Here is a 22987-nt window from a genome sequence, read left to right as displayed (position 1 = left end):
ACCTTTATACAGTGTGTGCCCTTGTAAAGACTGTGAGTCTGTCATCGCAGCCTCGTTTTTATCCACATTAAATTCATTATGCCATCTAACCTGACTAAAGTCTATTGGATAATTTCGTTTCACTTGTCGAAATGCATTCTGGGGTTTCAGGTACTCATGATGAATACATAAGATGCTGTCTTTTTATTTGACTAAAATGCTATATGTTAGAAGGGAGCATGATTTTGGGCCACAGGGTTCAGGAGAGTATTTGCATCAGAAGTGTGCCTGCAGCATGAACAGCCCCAGCTGCCTGTGCTTAGCAGGGCAGTTATTTTCTGTCGGCAGTAGTTTAAACCATGTGAATGTATATGCTGTCTCCTGCTGTGCCCGTCTTCAATTAGCATATGCCCTCTTAGTGTAGCGCTTTCATTTCAGACCAGCCTGCTGTTTAACGGGCCGACTACCTTTCCTATCCTGCATTCTTTTCAAATGGCTTCCTTTTTCCCTGAAGAGCTGAACCACTTCACACAGAACTCTTTCACCAGCTTTTTACACCTGAGACTCTGGCAGCGGCTGTTCTGGCAGCATCTTGGTCCTGTGTGCCAATACGATATAAACATGAACATTTCCTACATCCTGGTATATATTCAAAACCTCATGGGTGACTTAAAGCCACAAGCACATAGAGTACAATGTGAATGTGTGTTTGTAACAGGGTCTATGTACGTTCACATTAAACCAAGCAAAAAATAGCTTGAAGTGTAAAGTGAAAATTCCCTGTCTCAAATGGGCCTTGTCCTGAAACCTACTGCCCTTATGCACATATGACTCCTTTTTTCTGTGGAAAAGAAGAGGATTAGTCAGATATTCATTATTCAGATCTTTTCCATACACTGAAAATGAATGGCAACAGATGCTGTTGAGCTTTAAAAAAAAATAGTTTATAGATATAAAAATATTATGTAAACATAAAAAAAGTGCAATTTGTATGCTATCATTGTTTTATTTATTTTTGTTTGTATAAATAAATAATATATATATATATATATATATATATATATATATATATATATATATATAAATATAAATATATATATATATATATATATATATATATATATATATATATATATATATATATATATATATATATATATATATAATATTTCCTTTTATTGTTATTATTTATATTTATATATATATTTTATTTTAGCACTGCCACAATTTGACAACTGTAAATCAATCAATCAATAAATCAATCAATCATTTATAGTTACCATATATTTTTACTTCAGATTTCATTTAAAAATTTTCCCCTATTTTCTTTCATTTTATGTATTACTTAAAAAAAAAAAAAAAAAAAAACTTAATATTTTATTTTAATTTTTTTCCACTTTCTTTTAGTTTTTTCTTTGATTTATTTTTTACTTAAAAAAATGTTTTGTGCTCTATCATTGTTTTATTTTTGTTTTCAACTTTTAGTTTTATTATTTTAGATATAAAAATAAAATATATTATAATAATAATAATAATAATAATAATAATAATAATAATAATCATCAGTTATAGTTTAAAAAATGTCAACTGTAAATAAACGGATCATTTGAATCAATGAGTTGTCGACTCGAGAACAGCTGCAGTCGGATCATTCCAATTCGTGAATGAAGTGTTTGGCGCGATTGGCAAATCAATTTAACAGGTTCATTGAAAAGAATCAATTTGTTCATGAATCTGACACCACTTCTGCGTCTCAGAGCACTCTATATATTATAAGGAGTAACGATAAGTTTTATGAAATGTAGTGAAGTAAAAAGTACGATCTTACGCTATGGAATGTAGTAAAGTAAAAGTGAAAGTTACTCAAAATAAAACTACTCCAGTAAAGTACAGATACTTGAAAAATGTACTTAAGTACAGTAACGACGTACAACTACTTTGTTACTGCCCACCACTGGTAAAATCATAAGATCTTCTAACTGATGAAGTGAAAATGCAAAAGTGCAAGTAAGATTTGAGAGGTACAGATTTGAGATGGTGAATATCAGGTTAAATTTCAATCTGTTTCTCACATAACTAACGTATGAATTGAGATGAATATATTGCACACATTGCATGGACGACTACTATTAATTTTCGTAGCTCTGGCTCAATTTTACAGCACCTGACCCAAAATGATTTTAGGGTTTTGTTCATAGCACGTCCTGTAGAGAGCAGATTTCACTTAGCACTTTAAGGGGCAGAAGGTTTAAACTCTTAAATTAGTTTTTGATGTCTTAAGCTAAGAGCACAGCCTCGGCCAAAACCAGACAGCTTGATCAAATGTTCCCACTTTATTTTCCCGTGATAGATCGCTATAGTTTCCAAATCCCGAAATTAGCGAGGGAGTGAGCAGGCCTTGCAACATCTTTGCACATACAGAAAGTAAAGTCATAAATCACTAGAACTGTTACTCGATATCTGTGCGAAGCTTTCAGAAAGGGAATAGGGGTTGGTCAGCCAGCGGCCTCGGCGAGCGCGTTTATGTGTCAGTGCGATTGTTATTTTCACTGCTCTGTCCTGCTGAATGACCTCAGCGCTTTAACAGATGGAGCGGAGTTATTCAGTGATGTCACTGGTGTGGTTACCATGGCATATTCGCCTGTTATATAAAGGATGATCTAACGATGCTACCGGGGTCCACATGGCTTGTGTTTGCGGTTTGTGTTTATGCCTCGTACTACATCTTTTTCCAGACCGCATTTCTTTGGAGGGATCGGGCCGAGCGTGTGTTTATGACAGTCAAGGTTCTGTTTCCCAAACGTGTGTGTCCTGCATCCTGTTATGTCCTCCGTCGCTGTGGAAACGCGGCACATGTTTTCGGACCGCCGAAGCGCCATGGCAACTGCAAACAGTTAGTCACATCTCGACGGTGGATAATTCCTTAAGAGTAAACCGCTGCTCAGTAGGGGATCCTGGGTTTTTTCACCATCGCTGTGGTACCCAGAGAAGTCACACTCTGTTCGTTTGATTATCTAAAGCCCCGGTCTCTATTGCATGGGTCTCCTTTGAGAAAGAATGTTGGTGTGAAATTAAGTCCCTACTCATTTGTTTCGAGATCTCCTTGTGTGTTTGGTTTGGATAGACAGGCTTATCTGGAGCTAAGGAGGTTGGGTCTGTCTGGCTTGCCCTGGGCTTTGGATAAGCTGGGGGTCTCTCCGGTCTCTTTGGACTGAGCTAAGAGAGTTGAGTAATTTGGATAATCCACGGCCCTTATAAGATGTTGGCGCACCTCACTCTGTTTACAAGTTGGCTGCATTAGCTTGAGGCTGTTTTGAGAGCTGATAGTGGTTGTAAATTTTAGCATTGTTTTGCACTTTTCTGTGGGAATCCACATGACTGACCTGAGATTTCCCCCATCCGTGTTTCACAACAGGTTCACTATGTTGACCAATGGAAAGCTGTTTGGTTTGAAACAGTGTTGAAACTTCAATTATTACAAAAATGTAAAAAATAAAGTACTGAAATAAAATAAAAAATAAATATTGAGTGAAAAACGTACACATTAGTCAGTTACCAAGGCTATTTATTTATTTATTTTTAAAACCCCGCTGAAAAAAAGAAGCTAAAACCAGCCTAAGTTAGTTGGCTGGTTTTAGCTTCAGCCTGGTCATAGCTGGTCAGCAGGCTGGTTATAGAGGGGTTTTGATAGAGACCCACTAAATCCAGCTAAACTTAAAGGAAAAGTCCACTTCCAGAACAACAATTGACTGATAATGTACTCACCCCCTTGTCATCCAAGATCTTCATGTCTTTCTTTCATCAGTCATAAAGAAATTGTGTTTTTTGAGGGAAACATTTCAGGATTTTTCTCCATATAATGGACTGATATGGTGCCCCGATTTTGAACTTCCAAAATGCAGTTTAAATGCAGCTTCAAATGATCCCAAATGCGGTTGTAAACAATCCAGCCGAGGAAGAAGGGTCTTCTCTAGCAAAACGATTGGTTATTTTCATAAAAATAAAATAATTTAAATACTTTTTAATCTCAAATGCTCGTCTTGTTTTGCTCTCCATGAACTGTGTGTATTCTGGCTCAAGACAGTTGTATGTTGAAAAACTCCAATCGTTTTTTCTGTTATGTTTCGGAAGTGGACTTCTCCTTTAACTATTTAAATTCTTAAATTGCAATTAAATAAATAAAAAATAAATACATTTATAAAATAAATCTAAATAAATTAAAGATGAATAGAAATATTCAAAATATTAATAAAAATGACAAAATCACATATTGTTACAGCAAAAGATATTGAACCTAGAATTAAAATGACAACTGAATATAAAAATAAAAGCTGTTAGTAGCCCAGGCAAATTTCTTAAAGTTTTCTCAAAAACAAAAACATGCACATTTATTGTGCTCACATATTGCTGTAGCCTGGTTTGTGCTGAATACAATGGTTTTAAGATGCTGAGAAGAAAAAAAAAACAAAAAAAAAACCACACAAATATCAGGGCATGTCAGAACTTCTCCGGGTCCCCAAAACGCTGATGGTTAGGTTAATCTTAACTACTTAACTGTAAAATAAAGTTAATTGAAAATAAATAAAACAGTTTGTTTAATAAATAAATAAATAAATAAATAAAAAAAAAAAAAAAAAAAAAAAAAATCACATTACAAAAATGTTGGAACTAAAATTAAAATGGCAACTTAATATAAAAATGAGCTATTAGTTGTGAAGGCAACTTTTTTTTTTTTTTTTTTTTTTTTTTTTTAAAATAAAGTGAACCTAACTACTTAATTTCTTAAGCTGCAAAAATGAAAAAGTAAATAAATAATAATAATAAAATAATAATAATAAAAAATAAAGCTAAATAGAAATATTAAAAATCAATAAAAAAAGACAAAATCACATAACAAAAATATTAAAACAAAAATTAATATAACTGTATTTAAAAATAAAAGCTATTAGTTTCCAAGAAAACTTTTTTTTTTTTTTTTTTTTTTTAAAGTTAAACATTTTAAGGTAACACTTAAAAATAACGCTCATTAGTTAATATTAACAACATTACTTAACATAAAGCATGAACAGTACTTCTACAACATTTATTAACCTCAATGTTTATTTCAGCATTTACTAATGCATTATTAAAATCACAAGTTGTGTTTGTTAGCGTTAGTTAATGCACTGTGAACTAACATGAACTAACAATGAATGACTATATTTTTAACTAACATTAACAAAATACTGTAATTGAATGTACTGTTCATTGTTTGTTCATGTTAGTTAATATATTAACTAATGTTAACAAATCACACTTATTGTAAAGTGTTACCCTTAAAATTAACTACATACCCCCGGTTTTACAGACAAGGCTTAAGCCTAATCCCCGACTAAAATGTAAGTCTGAGCTGTTTCAACTAGAAGAAACTTGCACTAATTGATCTTAAAATATGTCAGTGGCTTTGCCTTGTCTCAAGATGCAGATATTGATTTTTTTTTTTTCTAAGGGACATTTATAAAAAATTATTTAAATGTCCTTATTGAACTATTGCCTAGTCCTGGTTTAACCTAAGCCCTGTTTGTGAAACCAGGCCTTAAATTCTTAAATTGCAAAAAATAATAAATAAATAAATAAAGATACAAAAGAACCATTCAAATATTATGATAAAACTGACAAAATCACATGGCAAAAACAACAATTTATTATTTTTTTTTAGGTAAAATAAATTAAAGATAAATAGAACAATTTAAAAAAGGTAACAGTTTACAAAGTGTCAATTAGTTACAATTAGTTAAACAATAAACAATATATTTATTACACTATTTATGAATCTTTGTGAATGTTGTGAAAAATACAGTCGTGTATTGTTAGCTCATGTTCGTTCACAGTGCATTAACTAATGTTAACAAACACAACTTGTGATTTTAATAAAGCATTAGTAAATAATGAAATTACCACTAAGATTAATAATGCTGTAGAAATATTCATTAGTTCATGTTAAATAATGTAGTTAACTAATGAAATTGTACATTTGTAAAGTGTTACCAAAACAATACATAAATAAAAATGACAAAATCACATAACAAAAATACTGAAACAAAAACTATGAAAGTAAAAATAAAAAGCTAATATAAAATATCATTAAATACTATGTTAGTATATCAATAACATTAAATGACACTAGTTTAAAGGTGACTTTTTTTTGTGTGGGCTTTACACATCACTACACTGTTGACATTAGACAGTGGAACCTTTTTGCCGCCAAGCTTCAGCTAATGCTCCTTTATCCTTAATATAATCTTTATGTAAATACTATTTTTCTCAACTACATATTTGTTTAAAGACACTTGTCGCTTGACTCATGGTTTAGGTCCATGGTTCTCCAGAGTTTATGTTAGAGATCAATTGGTGACCCAACAAGCACACAAACATGCTCTTAAAATTAAGCGTTGACATCATAACATAACCATTAGCTGCATATCGTCACTGTTGGATGAAAACCTTGTTTGTCCAAACCCACTACTCTTTAGGAAATGAGGGAAAAACCTTGTAGTTTTTTAATAAATAAACACTGTGTCATCAAAGTTGGCGTTGTGACATATTGTCAGGCACTTGTTATGTATCAATAACATTTTACCACAAGCAAGCTTAAATGTATTTGAGGTTTTCAACCAGCGAATGTTTCATTGTCCTTTTACAATCAACTGCAAAACACCTGCATTGCTTATGAGACAATGTTGTCATTACATTAATATGGAACAATCTGTCAGCAGTCGTGGGCGGGGCCTGAGCAGTATGATGTCACATTGCTCAGAAAATCAAAACAGCTTGATAAGCGATTTATATAATTTTGGTGATGAAATAACGGAGTAAATGGATTTTTTAATCATTATGGGCTGGTTGTGTCCACACCCTGCTGAGATAACTTTATTTGCATCCGATGTCCCCTTTAAAAAGGATAATTCACCTAAAAATGAAATTTGCTGTTACCCACGCTCAGGCCATCCAAGATGTAGTTGAGTTTGTCTTTCTTCAGTAGAACAGTAAAGAAGATTTATAGATGAAACCGTGGACCGTGGTGATTCATAAAATGCAAGTCAATGGCTACAGGTACTTGAGAGGCAAAAAAAAGCATATACAGGCAACACAAAATGAATACTCTTGGCCCTGACAGTACAACAATGTAGTATAAATGAAGTACAACTGGTCTGTGCAAGAAACTGAACATCATTTACAACAGCATTTTTGAGTGTACTGTCACTTTAAGACAGTATTGTCTATGACTGCCCAGCAAATTTTAGATTAAGACACTCTCCTCTGTTTTTCAAATATATAAAACATCAGCCTTCATGGTTATTATTTCTTCAGTAAAGGAAAATCTGTGCTTATTTAGGTCAGAATCATTTTCAACCTGCTATTTATTTGTACTCTGCATCTAGTCTATCACAGCTCGCTGATCACTCCATCTGTGGTATTTGTTTGTATGTTCAATTCCCAATGCCTGTTTAACCAGAATTTCCTAATCCACAGCAAGTTTGAGCTAATGGAATCAAAACAGCCAGCAAACAACAGCATTAGACTTGTGTTAACCCCTCTTAGTGTTAGACGTGCAGGAAAAGCTTCTATTTAGGTCACTGACCCTGACGTGTAATTAGCTGGCCGTATTGGGACATTTCTCAGTGCACGTGGAGCAGAAGCAAAGTGTGGTGGTGGTGGTGGTGGTGGTGGTGGTGATGGGGGGTGTGGGTGAAATTGCAAACAGGAAGCGTTTGGCTAAATAAAGTCCTGCAGGAGCTGAAGCGTTTGGAGTACGTTGTAAATAGCTGCTTTGCTGCAATGTGGACCTTAACCACTGGCCACCTATGGGAGGAGCTGTTTTGTTGATTTGAGAGCTGGGCCGGACATATATCTGTTTTTCTAGGCATATTTGTTAACAGGAATGTGCGATTTAGAAGCATATTAAGGGTGCTATTCAAATTCATATATGAATTGTGGTAGCAAACCATTTTTAGAATTAAATTTGAATTTAAAGGGATGGGCCTTCCAAATATATCCAAATATATATGGGCCATTCTACAGAATTGGTTGAAAGTCAGAGTTGGAAACGTCATTTCCCCCAAAACTTTGTATGTGTGCAAACTGCGCAATATCCAAGGTAGACGTTTCTAGTAATTGTGCAGTTAATTCTCATGTTGTATTTTCAGAAAGTTTTGGAATATTCGTTCTCTCCCCAAATTTGTCACTACCGAAACAACACAGTAATGTATAATTTCAGCATTTATCTCCATTTAATGGACCCCTGATTTTGAACTTCCGAAATGCAGTTTAAATGCGACTTCAAACGACCCCAAATGCAGTTGTAAACAATCCCAGCCGAGGAAGAAGGGTCTTATCTAGCAAAACGGTCGGTTATTTTCATAAAAAAAAATACAATTTAAATACTTTTTAATCTCAAACGCTTGTCTGCATTTTGGAAGTTCAAAATCTTGGCACCATGTCAGTCCATTATATGGAGAAAAAAGCTGAAATGTTTCTGTCGTCTTGGATGACAAGGGGGTGAGTACATTGTATGTAAATCTTTGTTTTGGAAGTGGACTACTTTAAAGTTACATAGATTTGTCAGATTTTTGAACACATTTGCCTCAAAATGATGAGACCCGTCTACTCGCAGGAGATCAAAATTAGAAGAACAATCTGTAAATACATGTTTTTTTTTTTTTCTAAAATATTTTCATCGCTCAAAATTTTGTAGGAATATTAGTGGTAGGTATACTACTAATATGTTTGACAAAATATCCAAGGCATTTCAGCAAGAATCTTTATTGGAAAACACAGTGATCAAAATTAAAGAACAGTTTTTGCACAAAATAAGCTTACAACTAAAATTTTGGAGGGTTTAGATCTAGTTTAGATGAGGATTCTGGCTGGCCATTTCTTTATTTCAATGTTCTTAGCTTCAAGAAACTGCTTTACCTGTTTTGCAGTGTGACGGGGCATTGTCTTGCATGAAAATTGCAGGCTAACTGCCATGTAGTGGTTTTCCTGCATCAGAAAACATTCCCCAAACCATGACACGTCCTCCACCTTTCACTGACATCTGTACGCACTTGGGCTTCAGTCTTTCCTCAGTTTGATGCCAAACAAAATGTTTCCCATCAGACCCAAATAAATTAAACTTGCGCTCATCACCAAAGTGAACTTTGGACTAGTTCTCCTCTGTCCATACAAAATGCTCCTCAGCAAAGGTGAGCTTAGCCTTTTCGATTCTTTCTGCCAATGAGAGGCTTGGTCTCTGCAGAGTGCCCTTTCAGTCTGACCTCTCTTAAATTTGCAGAGACAGATCTTTACCCTGTTCAGCACTGGCTAGCAATTCCAGCTGCAGTGTTGAACCCATTCCCTATTGAGAGTCTCTGCATAATCCTGTTTTCTCATGCATTTGTCTTACATGGACGACCAGCCTTTTTGCGAAACTTAAATCAGTTAGTGTCATTGTAAACCTGCAATATTCGAGAAATCACAGATTTGGAACGACCAACTTTTCTTGCAATGGCTGAAAGGGTCATCCCTTTGGCCTTCATCTGGACAACCTCCTGTCACAGGATTTAAGTCACCTTAGAGCGGCCTGCCATCTTGCAATCTCAGTGAAAATTGAAGGAATGCTGCTTAGATATGATTTGTCATATTAGGACAAGGTGCCAGATTAACACCAATAACTTGGAGGCATCTGTAATTGTTCTCTAAATTTGATCAGAATTCTTTTTCAAATATCTAATTTATGTGTTTTATACTGTGCTTCAGAATACAGTTAGTTTATGAAATGTGACCCTGGACAAAAAACAATCATAAGTAGCACAGGAATATTTGTAGCAATAGCCAACAATACATTGTATGGGTCAAAATTATCGATTTTTCTTTTATGCCAAAAATCATTAAGATATTAAAGGAGAAGTCCACTTCCAAAACAAAGATTCACATATAATGTACTCACCCCCTTGTCATCCAAGATGTTCATGTCTTTCTTTCTTTCTTCAGTCGTAAAGAAATTATTTTTTTGAGGAAAAAATGCATTTTTCTCCATATAATGAACTAATATGGTGCCCCGAGTTTGAACTTCCAAAATGCAGTTTAAATGCGGCTTCAAACGATCCCAAATGTGGTTGTAAACAATCCCAGCCGAGAAAGAAGGGTCTTGTCTAGTGAAATGATCAGTTATTAAAAAAAAAAAAAAAAAAATACAATTTAAATACTTTTTAATCTCAAATGCTCATCTTGCCTTGCTCTTGTTGTGCTCTCGACCCAGTGTTTGCAAAGTGAACATGCAAAGAAGATCAAACACCCTTAACAAAAAAGGTAAAACAGTGATATAGGACGAACCGGAACAAAACAGTTCAGGCAGAGGAAGACAAGACGAGCTTTGAGATTAAAAAGTATATAAATTGTATTATTTTTATGAAAATAACCAATCATTTTGCTAAATAAGACCTTTCTTCCTCAGCTGGGATGATGAAACATGATTTCTTTACGACTGAAGAAAGATAGACATGATAACAAGAGGGTCTCCTTTAAGTAACAGTCATGTTTCATGAAGATGAAACATGACTGTTACATTTGACATGTACATTTCCTACTGTAAACATATCAAAACGTAATTTTTGATCAGTAAATGCATTGCTAAGAACTTCGTTTGGACAACTTCAAAGGCGATTTTCTCAATGCTTAGTTTTTTTGCACCCTCAGATTCCAGATTTTCAAATAGTTGTATCTCAGCCAAATATTGTTCTATCCTAACAAACATACATCAATGGAAAGCTTATTTATTCAGCTTCAAATTGTGTCAATTTAAAAAAAATGACCCCTATAAATGGTTTTGTGGTCCAGGGTCACAAATATGGCTAAAACAGGCCTTCTACTCCTGTTAGGATAAGGACTAAGCAGTGACCTTGAAATTTGGAAAATCATAAGTTGTTCTCTAGTTTTGATCTCCACTGTGTGTATATATAAACAATGTTCTGTTTACACATTTAATTTTTAATAAATACAATTAAAGACATTTTTATATGTTAAAAAATTGAATAATTACTCAGAATTTTCTAAATTACTCAGTATGTATTTAGAGGATTCAAATTGTGATGACAGTATTTATTCTAGGTATTATCTGAAAACAATGTAGTGGTCCAGAATGGCAGTATTAAAACCTGTATTGTTGTGCTGTGGAGAAAACCCTAAAAATATTGTAGACCTCAAAATGAATGCTCTGTCTGGTTCAACTATCTGCTTACTGGTTCAAAGAAACTTCACTGAGTCAGCATGTGCAAAATGTGAACTTTGTAAATATGACTGTCCAGTTTCACACGTCCATCTCGTTCATCTCTGTGTTTGTCTTTCTGTCAGGTGGAAGGTGTGGGGAAGTACTTTCGGGAGCAGCTGCTGCAGTCTCGTCACAGGGGGGCGTTTGAACTGGCCTACGTGGGTTTTGTTCGGCTCACTGAGATGCTCTGCAGGTGAGAGATCAAAGCCAATCAGATAGCTTGACCTAACCCAGCATTTATATAATAATGATTAAAACACACATACGCACTCATCAACTCTCCGTCCGGTAAAATAGGCCCCTTGTCATTACACAAGTCAAGATGTTTTCAACCCAAAGGCCTTAGTGAGAACAAGTGTGCATCTTTATAGATGAGGGAGTCATAAGGATTGCTCCACCAGAGCCCCTGATGTTGTGTTTGGCAATGGCATTTCATACCTGAATGCGTACAGTCCTCCTCCTCTTCTTCCTCCTCATCTCTGCTCCCTCTCAGCTGCTGGGCTGGAAACCAGTGCTGCTCCTGAAGGACAAGCTTCAAATGATCAGGAAGTTTGAAAACTGTTAACATCTGGAAATGTTAGATTTAATGAGCTCTGGAATGTGGTCTCTGCACAGAGGTTAAGGAAATTGATTCGCTCGCTGCCACGAGTGTGACATGAATGGGACATCAGATCGCTTCTGCTGATGTGGAGTTGCTGAGGGAGCGTCTCTAATGATCGCACTTCATTCCTGCCTTCTGCTTTCCTCTTTACTTCTGAGTTGCCTCTTTGCAGTTTCTGCTTCGTTTTCTCTTTTGAAATATGAAAGCAGTCAATATCCAGTGTTATTATCATAAACTTAAAGGGTTAGTTCACCCAAAGATGAAAATACAGTCATTAATTACTCGTCCTCACGTCGTTCCAAACCCGTAAGACCTACGTTCGTCTTTAAAACACAAATGAAGATATTTTTTTAGCTTTTTTTGAGCAAATTAAGATATTTTTAAGATATTTCTGCACACAAAAAGTATTCTCGTAGCTTCATAAAATATCACATGGACTATTTTAACAATGTCCTTACTACCTTTCTAGGCCTTGAACATGTCAGTTGCGCTGGTGTCTATGCAGGGTCAAAAAGCTCTCGGATTTCATCAAAAATATCTTAATTTGTGTTCCTAAGATAAAAGAACGACTTCAGAGTGATGAATTAATGACAGAATTTTTATTTTTCGGTCCCTTTAAACTATTTAAATAAGTTTTGTTAACTGAAATAAAGCTAAAATTGAATAGAATTATTTAATTAAAAACCTATTACAAAAAATATTAGAAATGTTTTTTTGACAACTATTTGAAATAAATTTAAGTACTAAAATCAGGGTTTCTGTTGGTCTTATACATTGTAAAAAGTTTTAAATTAAAACAAATAAATGCATTAAATCATGGCATTAAATATTGCATGCATTGCAAAAAAAAAAAAAAAAAAAAAAAAAAATATATATATATATATATATATATATATATATTTTGCAATGCATATATTTAATATTTATATTTATTTGCATTATATATATTATTTTTTTTTTTTTTTTCATATAATATATATATATAATATTTTATAATTTTCCAATACAAATGATATTCTATGATATTTATTTATTAAATGATATTTATTTATTTTTTGAAATGTGTTTAATCATGAACTCTCTCTTTATTTTGGTCAGTCTTGCAAAAATCAAAAATCAATCTTTTTTTTTTGTTGTTGTTTTTTGTTCAAGGTTTGAATTAAGGTTTAAGTTTGAAGTGTTGCTAATACAGCTTATTTTCTAAAATAATAAAAAATAATTGTAAAAATAAATGTCCCCACACATTTACATTACGAGAACGTTTTGACGTGTTCCCTTTGATTCTTTCCTTACTTAGTCTTAAAAGGTCGTTAAAAAGTCTTCAATTTACCTTCATAAAGTCTGCAGAAACCCTGAAAATTTTAAATACTGAAACTGAATTACTAATAACTTGCAACTGTTTAGACACATTTTAAAAACAAAAATACCTGATGAAAAAAAAAGACAAAATCATGATTAAAAATTATTTTTAAAAAATTGGAAAAACTACAGTAAAAAAACTGAAAAGCAAATTTAAAGTGGAAATGAAAACTAAAATATATAAAAAAATAAATTAAAATAAGAGATAAAATAAAATAATATAAAATAATAAAATATAATATAATTAGAATAATAAACATTTGTCTAGTCTGTTAGTAGTGATAAACACTGGTTTGTTCATACAGAGCATATACAGTCATGCTTTTCTGTATCAGGACATAATAAATTCTCTGGTCTTTGGCAGGTCTTAAAATTTGGAAAATAAATCCTCAGATAAACATCATCACATGACATATCACACAGTGTCATTTATTTATTTAAGAAAAATACAGCCAAGAGGGAAAGGCCATGTGTGACAAAGTTAGGACATCCTATGAGTCAACTGCCTGTAGATTCACTTTTAGCAGCAATAACTTGAAGCATTCATTTTCTGTGTGACTTTATCAGTCTCTCACATCGTTCTGGACCACTCTTCTTTTTTTTTAACGTTGCTCCAGTTTGAGGTTTGTGGGCGTTTGCTTATGCACAGCTCTCACCACAGCATTTGAGTCAGGATGAGCTCTGGACTTTGACTGGGCTTTTCTAACACCTTGATTATTTTCTTTTCAGCCATTCTGTTGTAGATTTGCTGGTGTGCTTGGGATCATTGTCCTGTTGTTTGACCCAATTTTGGCCCAACTTTAGATGTCGAACAGATGCCCTCAAATTTGACTCTAGAATTGATTGATAGAATTGATATCCAGAGGAGTTCATGGCCAACTCAATGACTGTGAGGTGCCCAGGTCCTGTGGCTACAAAACAAGCCCAAAATGATCAGCCCTCCTCCAGCATGCTTGTCTTTTGGTATGAGGTGTTTGTGCTGATATGCTCTTTAGGTTTTCACCAAACTTGGCGCTGTGCATTATGGCCAAACATCTCCACTTCAGTCTCGTTTGTTCAAAGGACATTATTCTAGAAGACTTGTGTTTTGTTCAGATGCAACTTTGCAGACCTAAACTGTGCTGCAATGTTTTTTTTTTTTGTTTAGATAGAAGAGGCTTTCTTCTGCCAAGCCTTCCAAACATGCCTTTTTTGTACCATGTTTTTCTAATGGTATTGTCATGAACTTTATCATTTAACATGTTAACTGAGGCCTGTAGAGTCTGAGGTGTAGTTCTTGGGTTGTCTGCCATTTCTCTGAGCTTTACACGGTCTGATCTTGGGGTGAATTTTCTAGATGGAAGGAGAGGTGTCTGTTTTAAATGTCTTCCTCTTGTGAATAAACTTCAAATTGTTTGGACATGGCCGTATTACTCTTCTCATATTGATGGCAGCAACAATTGCTTCTCTAAGATGATTGCTGATGTCTTACCTCCTTGGCATTGTGTTAACACACACCTGAAGGCTCCAGACCAGCAAACTGGCGAAGCTTATGCTTTTATGTAGGCGCTCAGACTTGCTGATGATCAGTTAATCAAAGGTATTTGATTAGCAGTGCTTGACTGTTATTTACCCTCTTAATTCCAATATTAACAGTAAGAATGTCCTAACCTTGTCACACGTGGCTTTTCCATTTTGGCTTTATTTTTGTTCAGTAAATAATGACACGGTGCAATTTGTCATGTGTTGTTGTTCATCTGAGGTTTTATTTTTGAAATTTTAAGACCAGCCTAGGACCAGTTTTTTTTTTTTTTTTTTTTTTTTTTTAATGATGTCCTGATACGGAAAACCATGGAATTCAATAGGGTGTTCTAACTTTTTCACATGACTGTACAATAAAAGAAGAGGCTCCTTAATGATATATATATATATATATATATTATTCATATTCATATGACTTGAGACAAGCACTGCACAAGTTAGCCGTTGATGTAAATCGCAATGTTAGTACTGCCAAACTCTCTCAGGTTATGAGAAATGGTGAAATGTCAGTGTATTGTGTGCTTTTAAGTGTTTGAGCGGAGGATAAAAACACTGAACTAAGATTAAACTGGAGAGTTATTGGGCCTTGTATCTAATAATGAAAGAAGAGTGTGCAGTACATATCTTAATGAAGCCAGACCTGTGTGTAAATATGGTTTTTAGTGTGCAGTACTGACTACCCTTTGAGATGTTGTGCTCAAGTGGGTTCCCTATAATTTACTGTCATTTTTCTGGCATCCCTATCTATAAAATGTGCAAAACAGCCCAAAAACTTGCCTGCAAACAAACGTTGAGTCGTGAGATGGCAACATTTCTTGAACTCCCTGAGGAAGCGTTTGTGGTGGATAGGCCTGTATTAGCAGTTGTGTCTGTATGGAGTCTCAGAGGTGCTTCTGGAGGAAAAACATTGCTGTGTGATTACACGGCTCCACCGGCAACCACTAAGCCTGTTACGAGGTGTTGATTGTGGGCCGTTCGACGGTTGGCTTTTGAAGGTTTCCCCTTGTGTTTAGGGGAGTGTATTTCTAAGTGAGGTGTGTGTGTGTGTTACGTGCAGGCGCTCTGTGTGGTTTGAATTGTTTGATCTGGCCTGCTCGGTCCAGCGCGTCTGGTATAACGGTACTTTTCATACCGAGAGCCTCGCATTTTTCTCCGCTCTCAAAGTGGGCGTCCCGCACACGCTTGGGCAGCTCCTGCTATGTGTTTGTGTGTGTATTCAACCGAGGTCTGCAGTGTAATTACAGTGCTTGCTTAGGCAAGCATCTCTATTATTATTGTTCATACTCTGGAATAGGGTTTTAAACAAACCTTTAACTTGAAATATTAACCTGCGTTGTGTAACTCATCCTGTACTGTTTATGCTACGAATGTTGTACTACAATCATGAATTGTTCCTCAAATTGTGTGGCTTACTGAGATTACGTTTCGTAATCACAGCTTTGTGAAAAAGATATCTGCTGGAAAATCATTTTCCTGTAGTGTTTGCTTTGAGTCTATCTTGCTTGTCAAGTCTGCATTTATTTGACCAAAGACACAGTAAAAATTGTAATATTTTTACTATTTTAAAGAAGTTTTTTTTTTTTTTTTTTTTTTAATTTGAATATATTTTAAAATTTAATTTATTCATGTGATGCAAAGCTGAATTTTCAGCATCATTACTCCAGTCACATGATCCTTCAGAAATCATTCTAATATGCTGAATTTTTTTTTTTTTTTTAATTATTATCAGACAGTTGTGCTGGTTCATATTGTTTTTGGAAACCATGACTGACAAGCCAGTCAGACTCCGTATGATTACACAACGACTGTTTATAGAAATTGATATTTATCTTCACAACTTTTCCGCTGTAGTATAACTTGGCTCTAATCTGACATTTTCCCCGAATGAGTGTTTAAATTCAATTAATTTTATAGTCTGTGCTTTGAGATCACATTTGGTTGTGATTTCATTTTTAGATTGCTTTGAAAACTGTGGATAATATCACATCAGAGAAAACCTAAACAAAAATGTCTGAGAGACAGTGGGAACCACACAAACTTGGATGCCAGCAGTCCTGGGACCCAATGTCTTGTTCAGAATTCCACAACAAGTTCTTATGCGGGTTTGTTTGTAATTTGTGTGTGTGTGTGTATGTGTGTGTGTGTGTGTGTGTTAGGAGTGGGAGTGCTACGCTACAGCAGCTGCCAGCACAATGGCTGAAGGAGGTTCTTGAGGAAGTGAAATCCAGTGACCCCTCTTCCAAACTGTGTGCGACCCGTCGCAGTGCGGGAATACCCTTCTATATACAGGTTAGTACCTTAGGCCTCCTTTACATACGGCACAGACCACTAGATTCCCCCAAAGGGATTCCAAAACGTTTGCATGGGCAGGGCCTCTTTTTCATAAAATGCCTATAATTTCTGAACAGAATGAGATATCTTCATCAAACTGAGGTCACAGGACAAAATCATGGAGCTTGGCCACTTGGTGGTGCTCTAAGAGAGAAAAAAACATAAAAATGGCTATACCTGTTGGTCCAAAGTGGAACAAGTGTCTATAAGGACATTTACGTATCTCAAAAAAACCCCCAAAAAAACATGGCTGCCATTGGCCAATGAAGTTTGAGCACCTATTAGACGAGGTTAACAGAGGATGATTGAAACAAAACTCATTGGCCCTGTTTGAGGCCTCAAAGGTCTGTGAGAAATTTGAAAGAAATCAGCCATTGGGAGGTGATATCATTCTTCAAGGGTGTAAATGATTGTACATTGCACGGTTTTTCGCACATACACACAATATTCATATCATTTGATAGAACTCATCATTCTGGACAACTTTGCCTCTAGGACTACTCAGTCAAATGTCCAAATTTTGGAAGTCCAAATTTATCCAAAATCATATAAAGCCTAAAGGAAAACTCAGAAACAAAGCAACAGAAGATCAGACCACAGCTGGCGCTGTCATAAATGCAAAACAAAAAACAAAAAAAAAAAAAACATTTCTATGGCAAATTACTTGTATTTGGCAAAAATGCTTTTTTTTTCAATCATTGATTTTAGGTGGTTACAGCCTTGCTAAACAATATGTAATTTCTTTTTCCATATTTGCTTGAAGGTGTCATCGGATGCAAACTTCACTTTTACATGTTTGAACATTAATGTTTGCTGGCAGTGTATGTACAAATCTACCCTTTAATAATAAAAATCCATGCAGTGGTTTTTAATTAATCTGTAAAAATAATATCCTCTATTTCAAATCGAGCCGTTCTCAGATGCCTGTCGTTGTGGCGTCACACCCACAGAGGCCGCTCCCACGATAGTTGACTGACATGAGCGTCTTACCTCAGACCAACTGTAACAAGTCGGACCTCCATTGTTTTGATGCCGGAGCAGGGATGTAAGTTAGACAAGAATATCTCCGATTGAGGTGTTGTGTTGCTGGATGTAATAATGAACATAGTGGTCGTCATTTACTCCTGACATCTGAGCCGCTGAAGATGCAGTAGATTAAGTTTGTTTGTGAAGGGAATGCGCCTCCCGATCTACATAAATGCGTCTATGTTTGCGCAAATCATTCATGATCCAGCTTCAAATACAGCAGAAGTGAGTATAAGTTTTTTTTTTTTTTTTTTTTTTTTTTTTTTTTTTATGAATCTTTGCGATCGCCTTTCCTAATAATGTGCTAGTTGGCGAGTTTAGCGGGTAAGCGCGGCTAAAGTAAACGGACTCGTCATTCCAAAGAGAGTAGAGAGGGGCGGGACGAGCAGAGCTCATTTGCATTTAAAGGAACAATCCCTTAGAATGGGATGATTTTTACTTATTTTGACAAGGTAAAAAGGGTGTTGTTTTACACAACCATTGAGAATTTTTAACCAAAGTATATTATAGACTTTTCATTAAGACCCTAACGAATCATATATCAACTTTTGGAAAATGGGCATCTGATGACCACTTTAAAAGCGCTCAAACCCTGGTAATTGAGCTTGTAGTGTTGTAAGCTGATTTTTCCTGTGAAATTACATATTTCTCTTTGATTCTGCAAGCTCACATTCGGAAATGCCTCCATTCACATCTAAGACTGACATGGAAGAGAAGAAATTGTTAAATAAAGTCGTAGCTTTATAACATTACTGTTGAACCACTGATGTCACATGGCCCATTTTAACAATGTTCTTACTACCCTTCTTGGCATTGAACGTGGTAGTTGCGTTGCTGTCTATGCAGGCTCAGAAAGCTCTCGGATGTCATCAAAAATATCTTCATTTGTGTTCCAAGAATAAACTTTGGTAAACTTAACTATAAAATTCACCATAAATGATGTATTCGTTGCAAAGTACCACTAAAACAGTCATACTTACACAAAGAAGTAATAATCTGACAATCTCTGAAGATTCCCACCACAAGGATTTAGTTTTATTAGTGTTATTTGAACATCTGCGGATCGGTAATTGATTCCATGTAGTTTTTATGATGGAGACCATCCCAAGTGGACAGTCCTCTGAGAGGTCAGAATAGCTGAATACTGAAGTCAAGGAAAAATGGGCTTTGGATCTGAAACGCAAGACAATAAGAGGGTTTTAGGGAAGAATAAGACAGGGAGAGGATGGATAGACTCAACACCTGGCATGAGCGCACATTCCTGCGGTATGTCCCGGAAAAGGTGGTCTTGCGTGATGAGTTCACACCCTTTGGCACAAGGACAAAAGAACAGAGGGCCGTATTCGATTACATACAGTGAGTCATTTTTCCTCTGTCATGCTGTCATTCACTGTCACCATCTCAAAGGAATATCACATCTGAAATACAGCTTGAAGCAGAGTTCACCTAAAAATGTAACTTCTGTCATCATTTACTCAGCCTCATGTCATTCCAAAACCATTTTGAATGTGTGGAAACTTGGCTGCTAATCTACTTGTAAGTGACAGCTGTAATAATGTTGTCCCTTTGTAGGCCCTGCTGTCCTCTGAACCCAAATCATCCAGCTGTGGACTCCTGAAGATGACCATGAGATCTCTGACGGCATTGGCCATGCCTTCTAATGATGGAGATACTGAGAGCAGCTCTGTGCCACAGGTAGACACTCACGCACTTTAGCTATAAGAGGAGATTCTGAGTAAAATCAGGAATGTTTAATTGGCCTTTATTTGTTTTTATGTACATGCAGGTCCATGCTCTGAACATCCTGAGGGCTTTGTATCGAGACACGCGTTTGGGGGAGAACATTGTGCCGTTTGTGTCAGAGGGCATGCAAGCTGCTATCCTGGGTTTCACTTCTCCCGTGTGGGCCGTGAGTATACCCCTTTCCTTATTTCTATACTTTTCTATCTATGCAAGTGCTTTCAATAACAAAAAAACTCACGCTTTTTCATTTTTTGAAACTCTTTAGTAAAGAAGTAAGTTCAGAAATACAAACATTCAGTACCACAAAGTATTTCTCAACTACACTTCTTTTTTGTTATTCTTTGTGGTTCTTTACAAGTTATTACTTTTTGTATGGTACTTTTTTGTATCGGTTAGCTACCCAGATCTTATACGCAATGCCATTAAAGTTAATATGTCAAGGCCATGGCTTGGTGATGGTAAAGCCTAGATTTCTGAAGGATCTCACACAAAGGAAATGCACATGTTTTTAGTATTTTAATGTTTTAATAGCATTTTAGTATGTGGGTTAAAATTCTGTAATGTGATGCTGTCTCTACTGAAAATGTGCAGTCGTGACTTTAACATGGGATGCTTTGTCAAAAATGAAGTATACTGAATTATCAGCTAAGATGTTATGGTAGTGTTTGGTTCAGTGTATATTCCAACTCGACTTTTAAATCAGTATGATCAACTTTTTGCCTTTTACAAAGAAAAACTGGATTCAAAATACAACAAATCTCATAAATTACTCTTGCAATATTGTTACAATTGTAAATGTGATTGATTAACCCCTGAAAACAGTTTTTTAATAAAATAGCAAAAATATATTTGCAAGGTAGATGTAAACAAAATCTTAACAGGTCAGTATAACCCTTCTCATTAAATTATACATTATTGTGTTTCGGTAGTGACAAATTTGGGGAGAGGACAGATATTCCAAAACTTTGTGAAAATACAATGAGAATTAACTGCACAATTACTAGAAATGTGTACCTTGGATATTATACAATTTGCATACATACAAAATTTGTGGGGGAAAAAAAGGAAAAAAAAAAAAAACTCTAACTTTGAACCAGTTCTCTAGAATGGACCATACATGTGACCCTGGACCACAAAGCCAGTCTCAAATAGCACAGATATATTTGTAGCAATAGCCAAAAACACAATGTATGGATCAAAATTACCAATTTTTCTTTTAGGCCAAAAATCATTAGGATATTAAAGGAGAAGTCCACTTCCAGAACAGCAATTCACAAATAATTTACTCACCCCCTACTCATCCAAGATGTTCATGTCTTTGTGTCTTCAATCGTGAAGATTATGGTTTTTAAAGAAAGCATTTCAGCATTTTTCTCCATATAATGGTCTTCCTCGATTTTGAACTTCCAAAATATTTTTTTAAATGCAGCTTTAAAGGACTCTAAACGATCCCAGCCGAGGAAGAAGGGTGAAACTTGTGAAACGATCAGTCATTTTTTTTTTTTCAGAAAATAACATTTGTATACTTTTTAAGCACAAAAGCTTGTGTAGCACAGGTTCTGGGATGCGACGTTCACGACACTACATACTACTGAATCATGTCGAAAGGTCACGTGGAAAGTAGGTGGAACTACTGACCCAGTGTTTACAAAGTGAACGTGCAAAGACTAAGAAAGTGCATGTAAGTCAAACGCTGTTTACAAACAAAAAGGTACAACGATGTAGGACGATTCTGAAGTTGTAGGAGAAAATAACATGGAGTTTTTCACCATACTCTACCTTTTGAGCCAGAGTACACAGATGATGAACTTAGACATGACTCGTAGTAGTGATGGGAAGTTCGGATCACTTTACAGACTCGGACCTTTGAGTCTCGTTCATGAAAATGAACATATCTTTTTTTCGGGTCATTTCGTTAATTTTAGCAAAATCGGCATCAAGTGACAGCCCCGTAAGATGAACGAATGACTTGAAAAACCCGAAGATTCGAAACAAGTGAGCTAATTACAGTACGGAACCTAATAGGATGTTGCGCATGCGCGACTAAACGAATCAGTTCGAGACGACTTGTTCTTCCCGAGTCACATTACAGATTCGTTCAAGAACGACTCATCACTAATTCGAAGCATCGTGAACGCGCATCCCAGAGCCTGTGCTACACAAGCTTTTGTGCTTAAAAAGTATACACATTTTTATTTTTTGGAAGAAAAAAAAAAATAAAAAATGACCGATTGTTTCGTTAGATGATCCTCGGCTGGGATTGTTTAGAGCCTATTGATTTAAATGCATTTTGGAAGTTCAAAATCTGGGCACTAATGAAGTCCATTATATGGAGAAAAATGCTGTTTCCCTCAAAACCATAATTTCTTCATGACTGAAGACAGAAAGACATGAACATCTTGGATGACAATGGGGTGAGTAAATTATTTGTGAATTGTTGTTCTGGAAGTGGCGTTCTCTTTTAAGTAAAGATCATGTTCCATGAAGATATTTTATAAATTTCCAATCTTAAATATATCAAAACTTAAAGTTTGATTAGAAATAAACAACATATAGTATACAATAAAGAACTCTAAATCAACTGTATCAAACTCTAAGTTTGACTAAGCATCCAAATGTATGTACATGCACATGCATTGCACAGACTAAATGCATTTTGCTCTTTATATTATTAGAGAGGGGGACTTAAAGTAAATAAATCTCTCTCTCCAGTGTTGCTTGTCTCTTCAGTCTTTCTCACACTCATTTGTTCACTGTTCCTCACGTACACCAGCCTGTCAGGCCATAGCTGTTGCTGAGGCACTGACAGGTTAATAATTAAAGCGAATGAGAACACGGGGGACAGGAGCCGTACGTGCGGACACACACACACAGAGCTGTGTGGTGGTCCTGGCCGGTTGCCCTAGATTGCTTGCTTTGATCACCTCCACATGGGCGACACAGCTCCTACAGGTCACGATGGCGACAACTCCAGGTCACATTCCTGTACTCTCCTCCCTCATACCTGTCTATCTGCCTTAACGTCTCTTTCATACATCTCTCCTCACTTCATTTTCTTATCAGTTCATTCCTTTTGAGTCTTTCCCCCCTCCCACTCGTTCCTTACTCTCAGGATGTCAGAAGATCTGCTACTGTTG

At 35.6% G+C, this 22987-nt stretch overlaps 1 protein-coding gene across 1 annotated transcript in view; it reads left to right on the top strand.

Moving 5' to 3' along the window:
* Positions 1-22987, top strand: part of thada (THADA armadillo repeat containing) — a 140054-nt gene that overhangs the window by 19479 nt on the left and 97588 nt on the right. Inside the window, 4 exon segments of the mRNA XM_051126745.1 lie at positions 11353-11462; positions 16907-17039; positions 19680-19802; positions 19894-20016. Of these exon segments, the coding sequence (XP_050982702.1) occupies positions 11353-11462; positions 16907-17039; positions 19680-19802; positions 19894-20016 (489 nt within the window).

Source organism: Labeo rohita, chromosome 13 (genome assembly GCF_022985175.1).
Source record: "Labeo rohita strain BAU-BD-2019 chromosome 13, IGBB_LRoh.1.0, whole genome shotgun sequence".
NCBI lineage: Eukaryota > Metazoa > Chordata > Actinopteri > Cypriniformes > Cyprinidae > Labeo > Labeo rohita.
The sequence above is the reverse complement of the archived record's forward strand: the minus strand, read 5'-3'. Positions and strand labels throughout refer to the sequence as shown.